This window comes from Eucalyptus grandis, chromosome 2, assembly GCF_016545825.1.
Source record: "Eucalyptus grandis isolate ANBG69807.140 chromosome 2, ASM1654582v1, whole genome shotgun sequence".
NCBI lineage: Eukaryota > Viridiplantae > Streptophyta > Magnoliopsida > Myrtales > Myrtaceae > Eucalyptus > Eucalyptus grandis.
The window spans coordinates 52,769,761-52,783,946 of NC_052613.1; the positions used below are offsets into that span (position 1 = coordinate 52,769,761).

At 43.6% G+C, this 14,186-nt stretch overlaps 2 protein-coding genes across 4 annotated transcripts; one reads left to right on the forward strand and one right to left on the reverse strand.

Moving 5' to 3' along the window:
• Window positions 1–1,586: 1,586 nt before the first annotated feature.
• Window positions 1,587–5,997, reverse strand: LOC104433649. 3 transcript variants are annotated; one of them, XM_039307705.1, is made up of 5 exons: window positions 5,664–5,996; window positions 5,002–5,576; window positions 3,762–4,193; window positions 3,268–3,574; window positions 1,587–2,276 (listed from the first exon to the last, which is right to left on the reverse strand). In XM_039307705.1, exons 2-5 carry the CDS (start codon window positions 5,497–5,499, stop codon window positions 2,134–2,136), a joined length of 1,380 nt encoding a protein of 459 aa, XP_039163639.1. In that variant the 5' UTR covers window positions 5,500–5,576; window positions 5,664–5,996; the 3' UTR covers window positions 1,587–2,133. The 3 variants fall into 3 exon arrangements, with proteins under 3 accessions (XP_039163639.1, XP_039163638.1, XP_010044772.2); XM_039307704.1 differs by having other exon boundaries at window positions 5,002–5,579; XM_010046470.3 differs by lacking the exon at window positions 3,762–4,193 and having other exon boundaries at window positions 5,002–5,997.
• Window positions 5,998–11,021: 5,024 nt separating this feature from the next.
• Window positions 11,022–11,657, forward strand: LOC120290790 (uncharacterized mitochondrial protein AtMg00810-like). Its single transcript, XM_039307210.1, has one exon. It carries the CDS (start codon window positions 11,022–11,024, stop codon window positions 11,655–11,657), a length of 636 nt encoding a protein of 211 aa, XP_039163144.1.
• The last annotated feature ends 2,529 nt before the right edge of the window (window positions 11,658–14,186 follow it).

Here is a 14,186-nt window from a genome sequence, read left to right on the forward strand (position 1 = left end):
CTAGTGAGAGCTGGCTAACCCTTGTCCAGGGGAAAAGAGCAAAAAAAAGTAATGAGGAATATTAAAAAAAGTAACTTTAGCATCATCCGTTAGTGATTTTCGATTAAAATTAGTCGGATGAACTTAATTAATAAAATATGAAATGTTTAGTACTAAATTGGCCTAGTTGAAAGAATTATGACCCGGTAACAATGTGAACTTTTTGACACTTTCTCCCAATTGATGACGACCGGGTTGCATATAACAAGCTACATTCCCGGCCCAAAAAAGGGTAACAAAGCAGGTGCGATAACGGCGACATAGCTAAATGGAGATTTCTGTGTAGATTAATCACCAACGATAGACGAATTGTACTCCATTTATTCTCACAGACTTGTCTACACACAACGAGGAGCAACTTCTAAAGACCAGGATTCCGTGTTTTACTTCGTGTCCTCCGTTTAGAGATCGTGAGAGATTCACTCGCCGATCGATATAAAAGTCATTCACCAGGCAGCCCCTAGGCTTTCGAAAGAAAAGAAAAGGAAGCCTCGATATTTAGGCCCGTTTGTTTGCGTTTTTTTTTTTTGTTTTTAAACAGTTTTTGTTTTTGTTCAGGAACAAAAAGGAATAAACATGAACGCGTTTCTGTTCCTTTTTTGTTCTTTTGTTCACGAGAGGAACAAAAAGAAACAAGAAACACAAATTTTGTGTTTCTTGTTAATTTGTGTTTCTTGTTTACGGAACACAAATCGAAACACTTTTTTTTCTTTTTTCTTTTTATTTTCTTGTTCTTCTTTCATGGCCGAGGCCGGTCGCTGCCTCGGCCACGGCAGCGCGGCCCGGCCGACGAGGGCGCGGCCTCGCCCGGCCACGGCGAGGCTCGCAGGCCCCCGGCGGCCGGCGCTCGCCGTGGCTGGCGAGGGTCGGCCTCGCCGGCCCAGGCGAGGTCGGCCTCGCCGGATCAGGGGGAGCTCGAGCTCGCCCGGCCATGGCGAGGCCGACCTCGCGCCGGCAGGCGAGCTCGGCCTCGCCGGATCTCGCCAGTCGGCGAGGCCGACCTCGCGCCGCCTGGCGAGCTCGATCTCGCCCGGATCCGCCTCGAGCTCGCCCGGGCCGGCGAGGCCGAGCTCGCCCGGCGGCGAGCCTCGGCCTCGCTGGCGGTGGCTCGGCGCCGCGCCGCGCCTCGCCGCCCGGGGCGGCTCGGCCCTCGCCCGGCCGCGACCAAGGCCTTGGCGCTGACCGAGCAAAAAGAAAAAAAAATGAAAAGAAAAAAAAAAAAAGGAAAAATAAGAAAAATAGAAAAAATAAAAGAAATAAAAAAATTATCCAAATTTACCAAACATGTTTGTTTATTTTTATTTCCGGAACAAGTTTACCAAACGCGTATTTTGTTCAAAAATTGTTCCGGAACAGAAATATCCCTGGAACAATTTTTAAACAGAAACACAACCAAACGCGCCCTAGCTTTCAAGTCAAAAACTAGTATTTTGACCCAAAAAGTAAAAAGTCCAAACTAGTACGGCACAAGAAAAGCCTGAAAATAAGATATAGCAGGAGCTCTTTTGGATGGGGAAGTAGCCTATGCGTGTGATGGCCATCCACTTAATTCAAACGACATTTTACAGAAACTAACTCTTAATGTGAACAAGGTTGAGCAGCTGAATTAGATATGTTCAAAATCAAAATCTGTTGGCTTTTAGTGAAGACTACAACAAAATTTGCCTCACAGTTAAGGGGCAGTTCGCAAAGATTTAATAATGTTTTTAGTCTAGCAGAGGATGATACACAGTGGAAAAATGCAGTTTTGCGAAAGAAGATAGAGAGGCAGTGGTCAAAACTTGGCTTGGAGACTTCAGGATCGTGGATGTCGAAAGATAGACGGATAGGTCCTCTGAGTAACTCAAGCAGTTTGCCAGGTTTGACAAGCTTGTTTGAACAAAGCCATGCTCATCACAAAAGTTGCCAGAGAATTCTTAGGTCTGAATGAGAGCAGTTTCCACTGCAGTAAAAGTGATGGCACTGGGCACTGAAATACTTTTCTGATCTGGATAAGGATGCTTCACCGAATCACTGAAATTCAGCCTCTCTCAATGGCTTGACCAGTGCTTTAAACTCGTTTCGGTCAAAGGAATCCAAGTTAAGAATCCAGAGCTAACTGGAAGAGAAAACTATAGTTTTCCCCAGCACAAAAGTTACCAACGAGAGCTCAATAAAGAAGATGGTATTGATGAGAGCCCTATCAACTGTCCATCCATAGAGTGTGATTCCCCCGGGGTTGGTCTGCAGGTACATTACTGTAGAATAAGATGGATCATTTGTATGAGTAACCAGGCTACAATTTTAATAGTCAAATAATTTTAAATTACATTCAGATATGTTGTTTAAGATGCTCCTGGAACACGAATGTATGAGGACGTGGGGATACATAGAGAGATGAACATGCACACAACTGAGATTGACGAAGTGCTGCTGGATAGAGAACAGACAAGAAAAGAGAAATTGTGCCAGCGCATTGGTTTATCTGTGCAGAGAGAAGAAGTAATGCTTAGACTGTGTAATTAAGGTGAATAAAACAACATTTGGAAATCTGTAAAATCAAACACCACAGTGAAAAGAAGGATGAGAGTCCGAGATCCCTCTAGAATACAATTGAACAACAGACTTTGAAGATTTCAGAAACACAATGGCAACTGGTAAACTCTTCAGGCGGGGCAAATGAACACATTATTCAGTCATAGGAAATGAAAGAACCAAACATTTACTAAAAAATGGCAATCAAAGTGACCAAGACTGCACATTAAAAAAGAAAAGACAACCTTACATGGGATCTACGATGTAGAACTTAAGATGCAGGAAGAACACACAAAGCAACCTCAAGAAGTACCTTATCCAAGACATACTTTCCATGTTACCTGTCCGAATTTGCTCATTATAATAAGCTCCCTCTAATGGTAAATCATGTCATGCAAAAATAATAAACAATATTTCCATGCTTAGAACCATTAAATGATTGTTGCACAAAACAGGATGCTGTTCCTAAATTCAAAACAAAATGGCATACAAGTGCATCACTAGCTCATCAGTGTTTACTGCAGACTATATCTGGACTATGCAGTAGGCATAGTTCACGTGGCAAGTGTAGATCAAATCTCTGGGTCTAAGGGAAATTATCTTGATGCATCTCTTTCATGAAAAGATTCTTTTCAATACAGGACTCATTGAACGTGCAAAAAGCTGAGAGCAGACCAGTGAGCCAAATTAATGTTCAAAATATTAGCTCCATACCCAAAGCCTGTCTCTTGTGATAAGTTGACATATAAGTAGCAAGTTGTGTGCTGGTAGGCATTCCGATATATTCCAAAGATTCCAGGTCACTTTCAGAGAAATCTGTATGTATTGAACCAAATGCATTCATGGGCTCCATGCTTCCTACATTATCTGAACCTCTTAAAGATGCTGTGCCTGTAGAGCTACATGTCATCAATGCATGCCATTTGCTTGCAATTGAGGCAACACCTTGGGCCCTATGTGAGATCCTTGTAGCAGCATGCAAGCAAAGACTAATGCCAACAACTTGGACAATGGTGGAGACCTGCAAAGTTGAGGACAAGTCGTGCAAAGAGATTAAACAATAGAATTGAGCTCTCAAGAGATACAGTAAGGAGGAATGTATTGGCAAAGACACATTTCTGCAAAGCCCAATAGGAAACTCTTAATTTGAAAGGAAATAATAATAAAATAAGTTAAAACTAAGGAAAATGAAGTAGCATATGACGTACAGCAAAATCACCACCATTAATGACAGTAACGAGTCCGCTGTATCCTGTTATTTGGAACAGAGTTATAAACTGGCTTGCTGTGACCACCAGGAATTCTAGGAGGAGGAAAATTCTGAACCTATGGCTTATCTTGGAGAGGTAGTACCGTAGACGAATGTGCTCTTCAATGATAACCAAAACATCATCGTCACTTTGCAAGATCTTCCCGTAATCATCAAAGTGAATAACTTGCAGATTGCAGACCAAATGAAACAAAGTGCTGGCTGATAGAGAGATTGTACTGACATAAGTCCAGGATATAACCAACGAGAACAAAATATAAACTGACAGCCACCATGATTCATGATGTATATATACCAGGCGGACCACTTCACGCACAGTCTTCAAAACGAAACAAGGAAGTGACCATAATACGAGCAACCGTACAGAATCCTGCGCAAATTTGGAGTAAACAAATTCTTAAGTGATCGTAAAGATGTCCTAGGTACTTTTAAATAAGAAACTCATCGTATTCCTGAAAGTGGCATGTCGAATGTGTTCCGCAATGTGACATGATAACATTTTGCCCTCGCCCTAGCGGTAATTACCATCATGCCATTGTCTCTAAGACTACATGTTTTTGGATTGCCCATCATCGCTATTAAGAAAAAAAAGAGATTGTTGCAGGGCCTCATTAGTAATGAAGGACTGACTAAGGAGTGGATATGACATTAGTGGTTAGTTTGGAGGCTTCTGAGAGGGCATTTCAGAAACTAAAATACAGCAACATATAATGAAAAGGAAAATAATTTGTTCGTTGCTGGCTGGCTGGCTGGCCAAGAGTACCTTTTCCTATGTGACTGTGAGTTGTTCAAAGGCAGAGACATTAAAATCCTACCAGCAATCAGTCCAGCAGTCTTCGTGCAGCCATCAAATTTCTAGAACTACAGGCATACTTTTCCAAGGAGACATGTCATTTACTCATTGTCCTCCGCTGCCAGAGAATTCAAAGTGAAAGACTATATAACACAGCTATTTTCCCCTACATTGACTACGTTGAGACCCAAACATGGAAAGTTGAAGCACATTTAAAGAGTCGACGCGCTCTTACAAAATTACTTCATCCGCACAAGATAGCAAAGATTCAAGGGAACAACCACGCAGGTCAATCCTTTAATAAAAGAAAGTTCATTCGATTGATATTTATCAGTGTAGGGATTTCCCTAAGTACACCAATCGCAAAAGACCAGAATCCACCGACCTTAATCTGCTTGATGTACTCGTCTCGGAACCTGGACATCTGGCCACTATAGCGATCCACGAACAGGAACTTCCTCATCCCATACTTGCGAAGGTTGTGCGAAAGGCAAAGCAGCGAGACCGCCGCGAGGCACGCCTGCGACGCGACTATATCTAGCTCGAAGTTCTTGATCTGGTACTTATCGCAGTCCGAGCAATCGGAGAGCTCGAGCACGATCACTGGCAGCACCACGCCGATCACCACGAACGCAGTCCACGACAGCACGGTGCTGAGCACCGTCGACTGGTTGAAGCCTAGGAAGGAGAGGAACATTTCCAGCTTGTGCAGCGCCTGGTCGAGGTGCGGGTCCACGTCCTCCTCCTCGCGACGACGACGATGATGATGCGGCGGCGGCGGCGGCGGCGGCGGTGGCGGCCGGTGATTGCCGCGGCTCTGGTCCTGAACCAGGAGAGGCGCCAGCACTGGCGGCTCTTCCGCCGCCGCATGAGGATCCGCCATGAAAGCCGAGCTCGGAGACGGCGATTTCCTCCTCCAACTCGCGCCGGCGAATGCCGTGGGCTCCACTCTACTCCTCCCTTCTTCCGCAAAGCATTCAACGCGGAGACATCAAGTTCAAGTTCAAGTTCAAGTTCAAGTTCAAGCAAAGCAATCGACGGGATCACCAGAAAAGAGGGAAACAATAAAGAAAATTATCGTCGGGGCGCGTCGGGTGCGGGTCTCGACCCGTTCTCGCCCGGTTCTCGCTCGCCGATCGACCGCCGTGCCGTCTCCGGGCGCCAACGGCCGTTCCTGACGGCGGGTGAGGAGGTGACGATACGTCGACTGTACGATCGCTCGAAAGAGGCCGGCTTCCTCGGTGCGCCGAGATGCTGAGGATCTTCGGTTGCTTTATTTAATCACAGGGAACGGGATCCCTGCCGTACCCCCAGCTTTTATGCCGAAATCGGAGCTGCAAACGATTGAAGAAAGAGACAAAAATTCGGCTCGTGCTCTCGTGAATCGACTGGTTAAATTGTAATAAAAATCTTTCCAAAAAAGAAAAAAACGTACTTAAACAGGCGGGGCCTCCCACCACCGGCTTGCAGCGAAATCTATGTAGCTTTGTCTGGACACGTGGCGAGCATATACTCCTCTGCTTTTTTCCGTTTGAATCCGAATGACCGTGTCGCAATGGTTTCGTGCGTCATAAAAACAACCGCGGTAGAAAATGAATGCTTCTGGGGAAGAAGAAAAAATTCGAGGGATATCAATGGTTTTATTTTGGTCCGGCGGAGAAGTCACGAGTCAAAAGATAACACGGGCGTTTAGTTCATGAAAAAGTTTGTTATTTGAGTTAAAAGAAAACATGAATGTTGCGAAAAAAAGATAGTGAAATCTTAATCAAAGTAGAAATAACGACATGTTATCGTTTAAATGCCCTTTTTTTTGCGATGCTAGATCAGAGAAGTTAGTGTGATCTCAACCATCAATCATGTGGATCTTGTTGTGAGGCCCAAATAAATCAACGATGAAAATGTTGAAAGATATGCGGCCTTGACAGAGGATGGATTGAGATCCGATTACGATCTGATTATGATTTGTACAAATCAATTTAGGATTAGATCTAGATTAAATTGATTGATTTAAATTGATACATAGGATCATTAATTTCCTTTCTTCCTTACACTTTGTATTATATCTACTAAGGATGTACATCGGATTCATTATTGAAGACGATACGATATACAAAAATCTCTCTCTACGTCTTCGATCGTTTTCTCTTTACTTCTTCTTGAACTTCTTACATGGTATCAGAGCAGTAAAAGTTCTCTGATTTGCTTCCGCTATTTTCTTCCCGTCGAGATCTTCAAACCCTTTCTTCACCTTGTTTCTATTGAGACCTCCAATCCTGCACAAATTCAACATTTTAGTATACTTTTACCATGACAAACCACTTACCTTCAGCCTCTGATCCGCATCCGCAAGATGAAAGTCCCATGCAACCTGCAGAAAATCGGGACACCATTGATGTCATTAGATCTCAAGAACAACCTATTCAGGCCCAAGATGGTGGGATTTCTCTGGCTCAGACAAATCTGGGGCAACCCTTCATGGTACAGCCCATTCTGGGCCAACCAATGATGGGCCATCCTTACCGGTGGCCATTTTTTCAGATTCAGCCCAATCCGTGGCTGTTTGGGCCTAGACCGAATGCATCATCGCCAGGAATTCAAGGGACATGGGCCTCTACTCAACCCGGCGGCAACCCACCAGCCATAAGCGGGGCAAGCATATCCTACGGGACGGTTGGAGCGAATACGGGGCAAGCGGATGAATCCAATGGTTCGGGTAATAGAACAAATCCATACCCGATCGATTTCAATGCGGGTTATGGAACCAGGTCGACTAATCCGGGTACGGGAACAAATCCCTACCCGGGTTTCGCGCCCGGATTTTTGCCGTATCCAGGATCGATTTTTATCGGATGGCTAGAATCCGGCGACCCCCTGTTTGTTTCCACCGTCGACGGATCGGAACTGAAGCTAATCAGCCAATAGCTTACCGGGCACGAAAATTATTCTAGGTGGTCGCGGGAATTCCGGCGCGCGCTGGTAACGAAGGACAAAGACGGGTTCCTAGATGGAACCATCGCCGTTCCCTCGGATGAGCATCTAGCCCGACACTGGAGGAAATGCAACCAGCTAGTCCGAACTTGGATCGGGAATTGCATTTCTCCAGAAGTCGCGGCTGGACTTCCACCCACAGAAGACGCTCACAAGATGTGGGAAAATATCCAAGAAATGTACGGCAAGCTCGACCGTGCAAGAATTTTTTCAATCATGCAGGAACTGAGCAATCTCAAACAGGGGAATATGACGGTCACGGCTTGCTTCAACAAGCTATTGTCTTTATGGAACGAACTTGAAGCGGTCGAAGAAAAACTCGAGGGACCAGAATCAACACTCCAACAGTATCGATCTATCAAAGAAAGGGAGAAGGCTACACGTTTTTTGCTGATTTTGAACGAAACTTACATTACCTTTCGTTCACAGATTCTGGCCATGGATCCCCCCGATCAGACGAATTTACCAGCTGGCTGTGCAGGAGGAGAGCCAATGACTCGCGTCGCGAGAACACGCGAGAAACAGTGACAGCATCGCACTCGCGGCTCGCGGCGAACGGTGAGACGGTTCTATGAAAACCTTAAATGGAGAAAAGGAGAAAAGAGGCGCCGTAGGGTTTGGGGGAGATGCTCGGTCCTTTAAAAGGGATGGAATCAATGGCCGAGATCTAATGCAAGGATCTGACGGTCCAGATCATGGGCGTGCATCGGACGGATCGGATCGTGGCGTGGATCGGACGGTCTTCATGGATCCGAAAGCGCGGATGGATCGGACGGCGGATATGATTCCGCGAGTAAAGGAATGGATGGCCAGATTTATGCCACGTCAGCAAAAAATTTCAGGCCTATTTTTAAAGGAAAGGGTAAAATGTTTTGCGATTATTGCAAGTGTTCTAACCACATGATTGACAGCTATTGGAAGTTACATGGAAAGCTTGGGGAAAAGGAGAAAAAAATAGCAGCTGCCTATCAAATGATTGGATCTACAGGCCAAAATGCTGATCACCCTATTTCTTATGGCCAGTATCAACAGCTGTTACAGGCTCTGCAAAAATTGGATACCTCCAATAAAGGGGGCAGTTTCTCAGGTATTTTACATTGCCTAATTAATTCTATTTCAAGGAAGGCATGGATTATTGATTCAGGGGCAAGCGATCACATTGTTTGTGATAAAGGATTTTTTACAAGTATAAATGAAGGATCAAATTTTCCTGTTTCAGTTCAATTACCCAACGGGAATACCACACATGTGAATGTGACAGGAACTGTGAACCTTAGTCCTCACATTATCCTTGAAAATGTCCTTTATGTCCTAGAATTCCAGTTTAATCTCATTTCTGTATCGAGAGTATGCAAGGAAAACTCATGCAGGGTATTCTTCGATGCTGACACATGCTTCTTTCAGGCCCTTTCGATTGGCAGATTGATGGGCTTGGGTAGCCTTTCTGAAGGCCTTTTTTTCTAGACAAGCTTTCCAAGTAATTTCAATTTTTCTAGCACTCCTTTCAATAAGTCTTCATTGTGTAATTTGACTACCAATGAAAAGAATTTCATTATGCACTTAAGAATGGGTCACAATGCTTCCTTTCCTTATTCTCAATGCTCCATATGCCCTCTCGCAAAACAGTCAAGTACGCCATTTCCATCTGGAAGTACTCGTGCTAGTGAAACTTTCTCATTGATTCATGTGGATATTTGGGGGCCTTATCATACAGCAAATCATGATGGGTCTAGTTATTTTCTCACCATAGTAGATGATTATTCTCGTGCAACATGGATTTTTTTTAATGCAGTCTAAAAGCCAAGCTTATTCTCATTTAAGGACATTTATTGCTCTTTTGAAAAATCAATTCGGAAAGTCAATTAAGAAGATCTGTACTGATAACGGAAGGGAATTTTTCAACCATGATTGCACTTCATTGTTCTCATCTCATGGAATTCAACATGAAAGCTCATGTGTATACACACCACAACAAAATGGGGTGGTTGAGCGCAAACATCGACATCTTCTGGAAGTTGCTCAAGCCTTGAAATTTCAAGCAGCAATTCCAAATGAATATTGGGGAGAGTGCGTTACTATAGCTGCATATCTTATCAACCGAATGCCTACTCGATCCTCAATGGACAAACGCCTTTTGAGCTGCTATTTGGGAAAATATCGGAGCGGTCGCATCTCAAAGTCTTTGGATGCTTATGTTATGCAGCAATAATGGGCCCTCGAGATAAAATGGATCCTCGTGCTCGACGTTGCGTATTCATGGGATACCCTAATCTGTAGAAGGGATATCGGGTTCTTGACCTGTCTACAAAGGAATTCTTTGTAAGTAGAGATCTTATCTTTCATGAAAATGTTTTTCCATTTAATGACGAGATATCCTCACATGGAGAATCAGATACAGTCCATACTTGCCGTCCTCCTTTACTTGATGAGACAACATATCCTGATCCTAATAACATACCATTAGCAATATCAGCTAATAATCCGTCCGTGACAATAAGTAATCTGGTAGCAACACCTGCTTCTGATGAAAATCAGGTTCCAGAGAATGTTTCGGGGACTTCAATGGAAGATCTTTCTCCTGATGAAGAACTTCGAGATACTATGCATGCCTCCTCCAGAGAAATACCTTCTTCACCCACAAGGGTTGATCCCCCAAGACGTTTTGGTCGAGCTACACGACCTCCTACCTGGACAAAGGATTATGTATGCGCCTCTCTCAATTCACCATGTATCAAATATCCCATCTCATCCTATGTTTCCTTTCATAATTTATCACCGGAACATAGGTGTTGTGTTAGTCAATTATCGGAGGATAGGGAGCCTACTAGTTATAGTGAGGCATCTGCTGATCCACGATGGCAGAAAGCCATGGAAGCAGAATTACATGCTTTAATTGATAACAAGACCTGAGATCTCGTCTCATTACCACAAAATCTTAAACCCATTGGCTGCAAATGGGTGTACAAGATTAAACATCGAGCTGATGGCTCCATTGAAAGATTCAAAGCACGTTTGGTTGCCAAAGGATTCACTTAGCGAGAAGGATTCGACTATCATGAGACATTCTCACCTGTAGCTAAAGATGTTACAGTGCGTTCATTCTTGTCAGTTGCTATTATTCATGACTAGTCTCTACACCAAATGGACGTTCATAACGCCTTCCTTCACGGTGATTTAGATGAGGAGATATATATGGATGTTCCTCAGGGCTTACGGAGACAAGGGGAGAATAAAGTGTGTCGCCTCTGTAAATCCCTTTATGGATTAAAGCAAGCTTCCAGGCAGTGGTATGCTAAATTTGCAAGCGCTCTTACAACAGCTGGTTTTAAACAGTCCAGACATGATTATGCCTTATTCACACGGACTAAAGGTATGTCATCTATTTATTTGATGATATATGTTGATGATATTCTCATTATGGGAAATGATAAGGTTGCCATAGAAGGTTTTAAGAAGTTTCTGCATGCAACTTTTCACATAAAAGACTTAGGAGCACCTAAATATTTCCTTGGCATTGAAATTGCCCGATCTGAACAAGGCATTTCTCTCAGTCAGCGGAAATTCATATTGGAGATTATTTCAGAAGCAGGTCTTTCAGGGTGCAAGCCAGCTGTTATTCCCATTGAACAGAATACTAAGTTGACTACTGCAGACTATGACAAAGGAATGTCTCAGGATGATGATCTCACATTGGAAGATCCTTCAATCTATCAAAGGCTTGTCGGAAAACTCATATATCTGACAATGACTAGGCCTGACATCTCTTATGCAGTGCAGACACTTAGCCAGTTCATGCACAGTCCGAAGCAGTCACATATGAATGCCGCCCTTAAAGTAGTCAAGTACCTAAAGAAGTGTCCAGGACTTGGAATTCTCTTATCCAGAAGATGCAACATGGAAATGACAGCATATTGTGATGCAGATTATGCAACTTGTCCCATGAGTCGAAGATCTATCAGTGGATATTGCATTAAATTGGGTGATTCCTTACTCTCGTGGAAGACTAAGAAGCAACCCACTGTATCTCTATCTTCAGCTGAAGCAGAATATTGAGCTATGGCTAAAACTACCTGTCAGATAGTGTGGTTACGAGGTCTTCTTAAGGATCTTGGAATACAGGTACAAGGAGCAACGAAGCTATTCTGTGATAATGATGTAGCTCTAAAACTTGCAGCAAATCCTATAGTGCACGAGAGAACCAAGCATATAGAGGTGGATTGTCACTTTACACGAGACAAAATCTTAGATGGAGTCATCGAAACAAGAGGGATTGGGACGACAGAACAACCTGCAGACATCTTCACCAAACCTCTGTGTCAAAGACAACACACATATCTTTTGAGCAAGCTAGGTGTCTTAGACATATATAAGCCACCAGCTTGAGGGGGAGTGTTGAAAGATATGCGGCCTTGACAGAGGATGGATTGAGATCCGATTACGATCTGATTATGATTTGTACAAATCAATTTAGGATTAGATCTAGATTAGATTGATTGATTTAGATTGATACACAGGATCATTAATTTCCTTTCTTCCTTACACTTTGTATTATATCTACTAAGGATGTACATCAGATTCATTATTGAAAACGATACAATATACAAAAATCTCTCTCTACGTCTTCGATCGTTTTCTCTTTACTTCTTCTTGAACTTCTTACAGAAAATAAGCTTAATTTATATAATCTTTTGGTTAATAGAATTCGATTGTCGTGGTTAACAAGGGAAGAACTTGGCAGTACAAAGATACGGGAGCAACCAGCCCCGGATGCTTTCCTCCGTGATAGATGCTGAGGATGTACTTTTCTTAGATTAATTAAATAATTAATATTTTAGTTGATTATCAACTTCAGCTCCTCCTGTGGGAAACCAAAGGACGAAACAAGAAAAGAACAGCCAACTACAATTCAAGTCAAAGACTCTAAATTTGGTTTCCATGTGATCTACACGCGTGTACATAAGACTCCACTTGCCAGTTACCACCATCAAAGTCAGCAGATCAAATCGATATTTCTTTGAGATTGACAATTCATGAATTCGAAATTGGTTTAACATGTAATGCTCGATTTGATAACTATTCTCACAACAAATTTTTCAGCAGATTGCCTATCAATCTCACTAGCTAAAATGAAATCTAACGTCAATCGGCAGATCGCTCATGAGACAAGCTACAACAAACTTTGTTCTTACACTTTTCAAGAGAGAGAAACGAATGCCCTGAAACACGCAGGTCAACCTCGCTTGCAAAGCTTGGTTTGCTGCTGGTCTTCCGTTCTTGCAGACGCGAAACGCTATTCCACTATAAACAAGACGCGTGGTTTTAGTTAGACCGCTAATTTCTTTGTGTAGCGAGTTATCGACAATGACCCGGAAAATGGCCGAAAAGGACAGCGCTTCCAGTTTCCAACCAGGGAAGAAGGAGGGCAAGAGTCGGATGTTTCATTTGACCTGTGAAGCATTCGTCGCTTCCGGGCTTCTAGCCACTACCGATCTTTTTCTTATTTCTTAATGCAAGATTTATGAACGAGACAGCCCATTTCCTAAATTAGCTAGCGTATTAAGTACTAATCAGTTTGTTTTAAGGTGGTCCTACAATTAAGATTACTTTTACTAAGCAGGGAACAGCTGAACATGTATGGCATTCGGACTTCCAGCGTAAAATGAAAATCCATGACCTTCCACCATGCAATAGACTTGAGCGTGTTGCCCAGATAAACATGAGACTATTTCCTCGTCTGCGGTAAAAGCATAGACAGAGGTTTTGAAAGAGGCCGTGCAACTGATTTAGGGGAAAGCAACAGGAGCAGCATGAAACGGTGGATGGACTGGAAAGAGTCACGGAACGACGACCACACGAGCAAAGCTCCTGGTGTCAAACTGGTAAAGTCGATGGGGAGGTGCAATGCCACGGCACAGAAAGGAGCACGACTGTGAGACGGGAGTACCCGATTAGCAAAATGCATCAACGAGCAATAATGCAGGAGCAGACAGTAGAAGGTGACGGCAATGGTCATGGGCGAGTCTCAAATGGTGGAATCAACTTCCCCTGGTATTTCGCTTCAGTGAAATTGACCAGGATGGGGACAATGAACGTAAGATCCATGGCCTCGTGAGGAGTGAAGGCAGGGACAACCGGGATGTTTCCTTGGTGATGAAGGCCGAGAGCACGAGGCATTGGGATTTCGGATCTGTGAGTGCGTCGTGTTTTGGGCATAGATGATGATAGAAACGAGTACACAGGAAGAGAAAGTATAGGATGAGCGAACAAATGTACACAAGGGAACAATGAGGTGGGGGTTCCCAGGGAAGACACCGCGAAGCTTCTGGTATCCAAACTCCCCTGATTCGCCATGGTCTTTTCAGTACGTCAAAGATGCTTCAGAGAGAGAACAATGTCATTGTCGAAGTCGGGATGGTTTAATGGAGTGAATGTGGCCACAAGGGGCTACAGGAATTGGGACATACTATGTTATATCTCAACATACATTGTTCCATTGTGCGAGACTTCACCTTTTTACTCTTTATTCTACCAATGCCAGCATAAAACCAGAGAGTTGAACCATATTGCTCTCAGGGGCCTCTA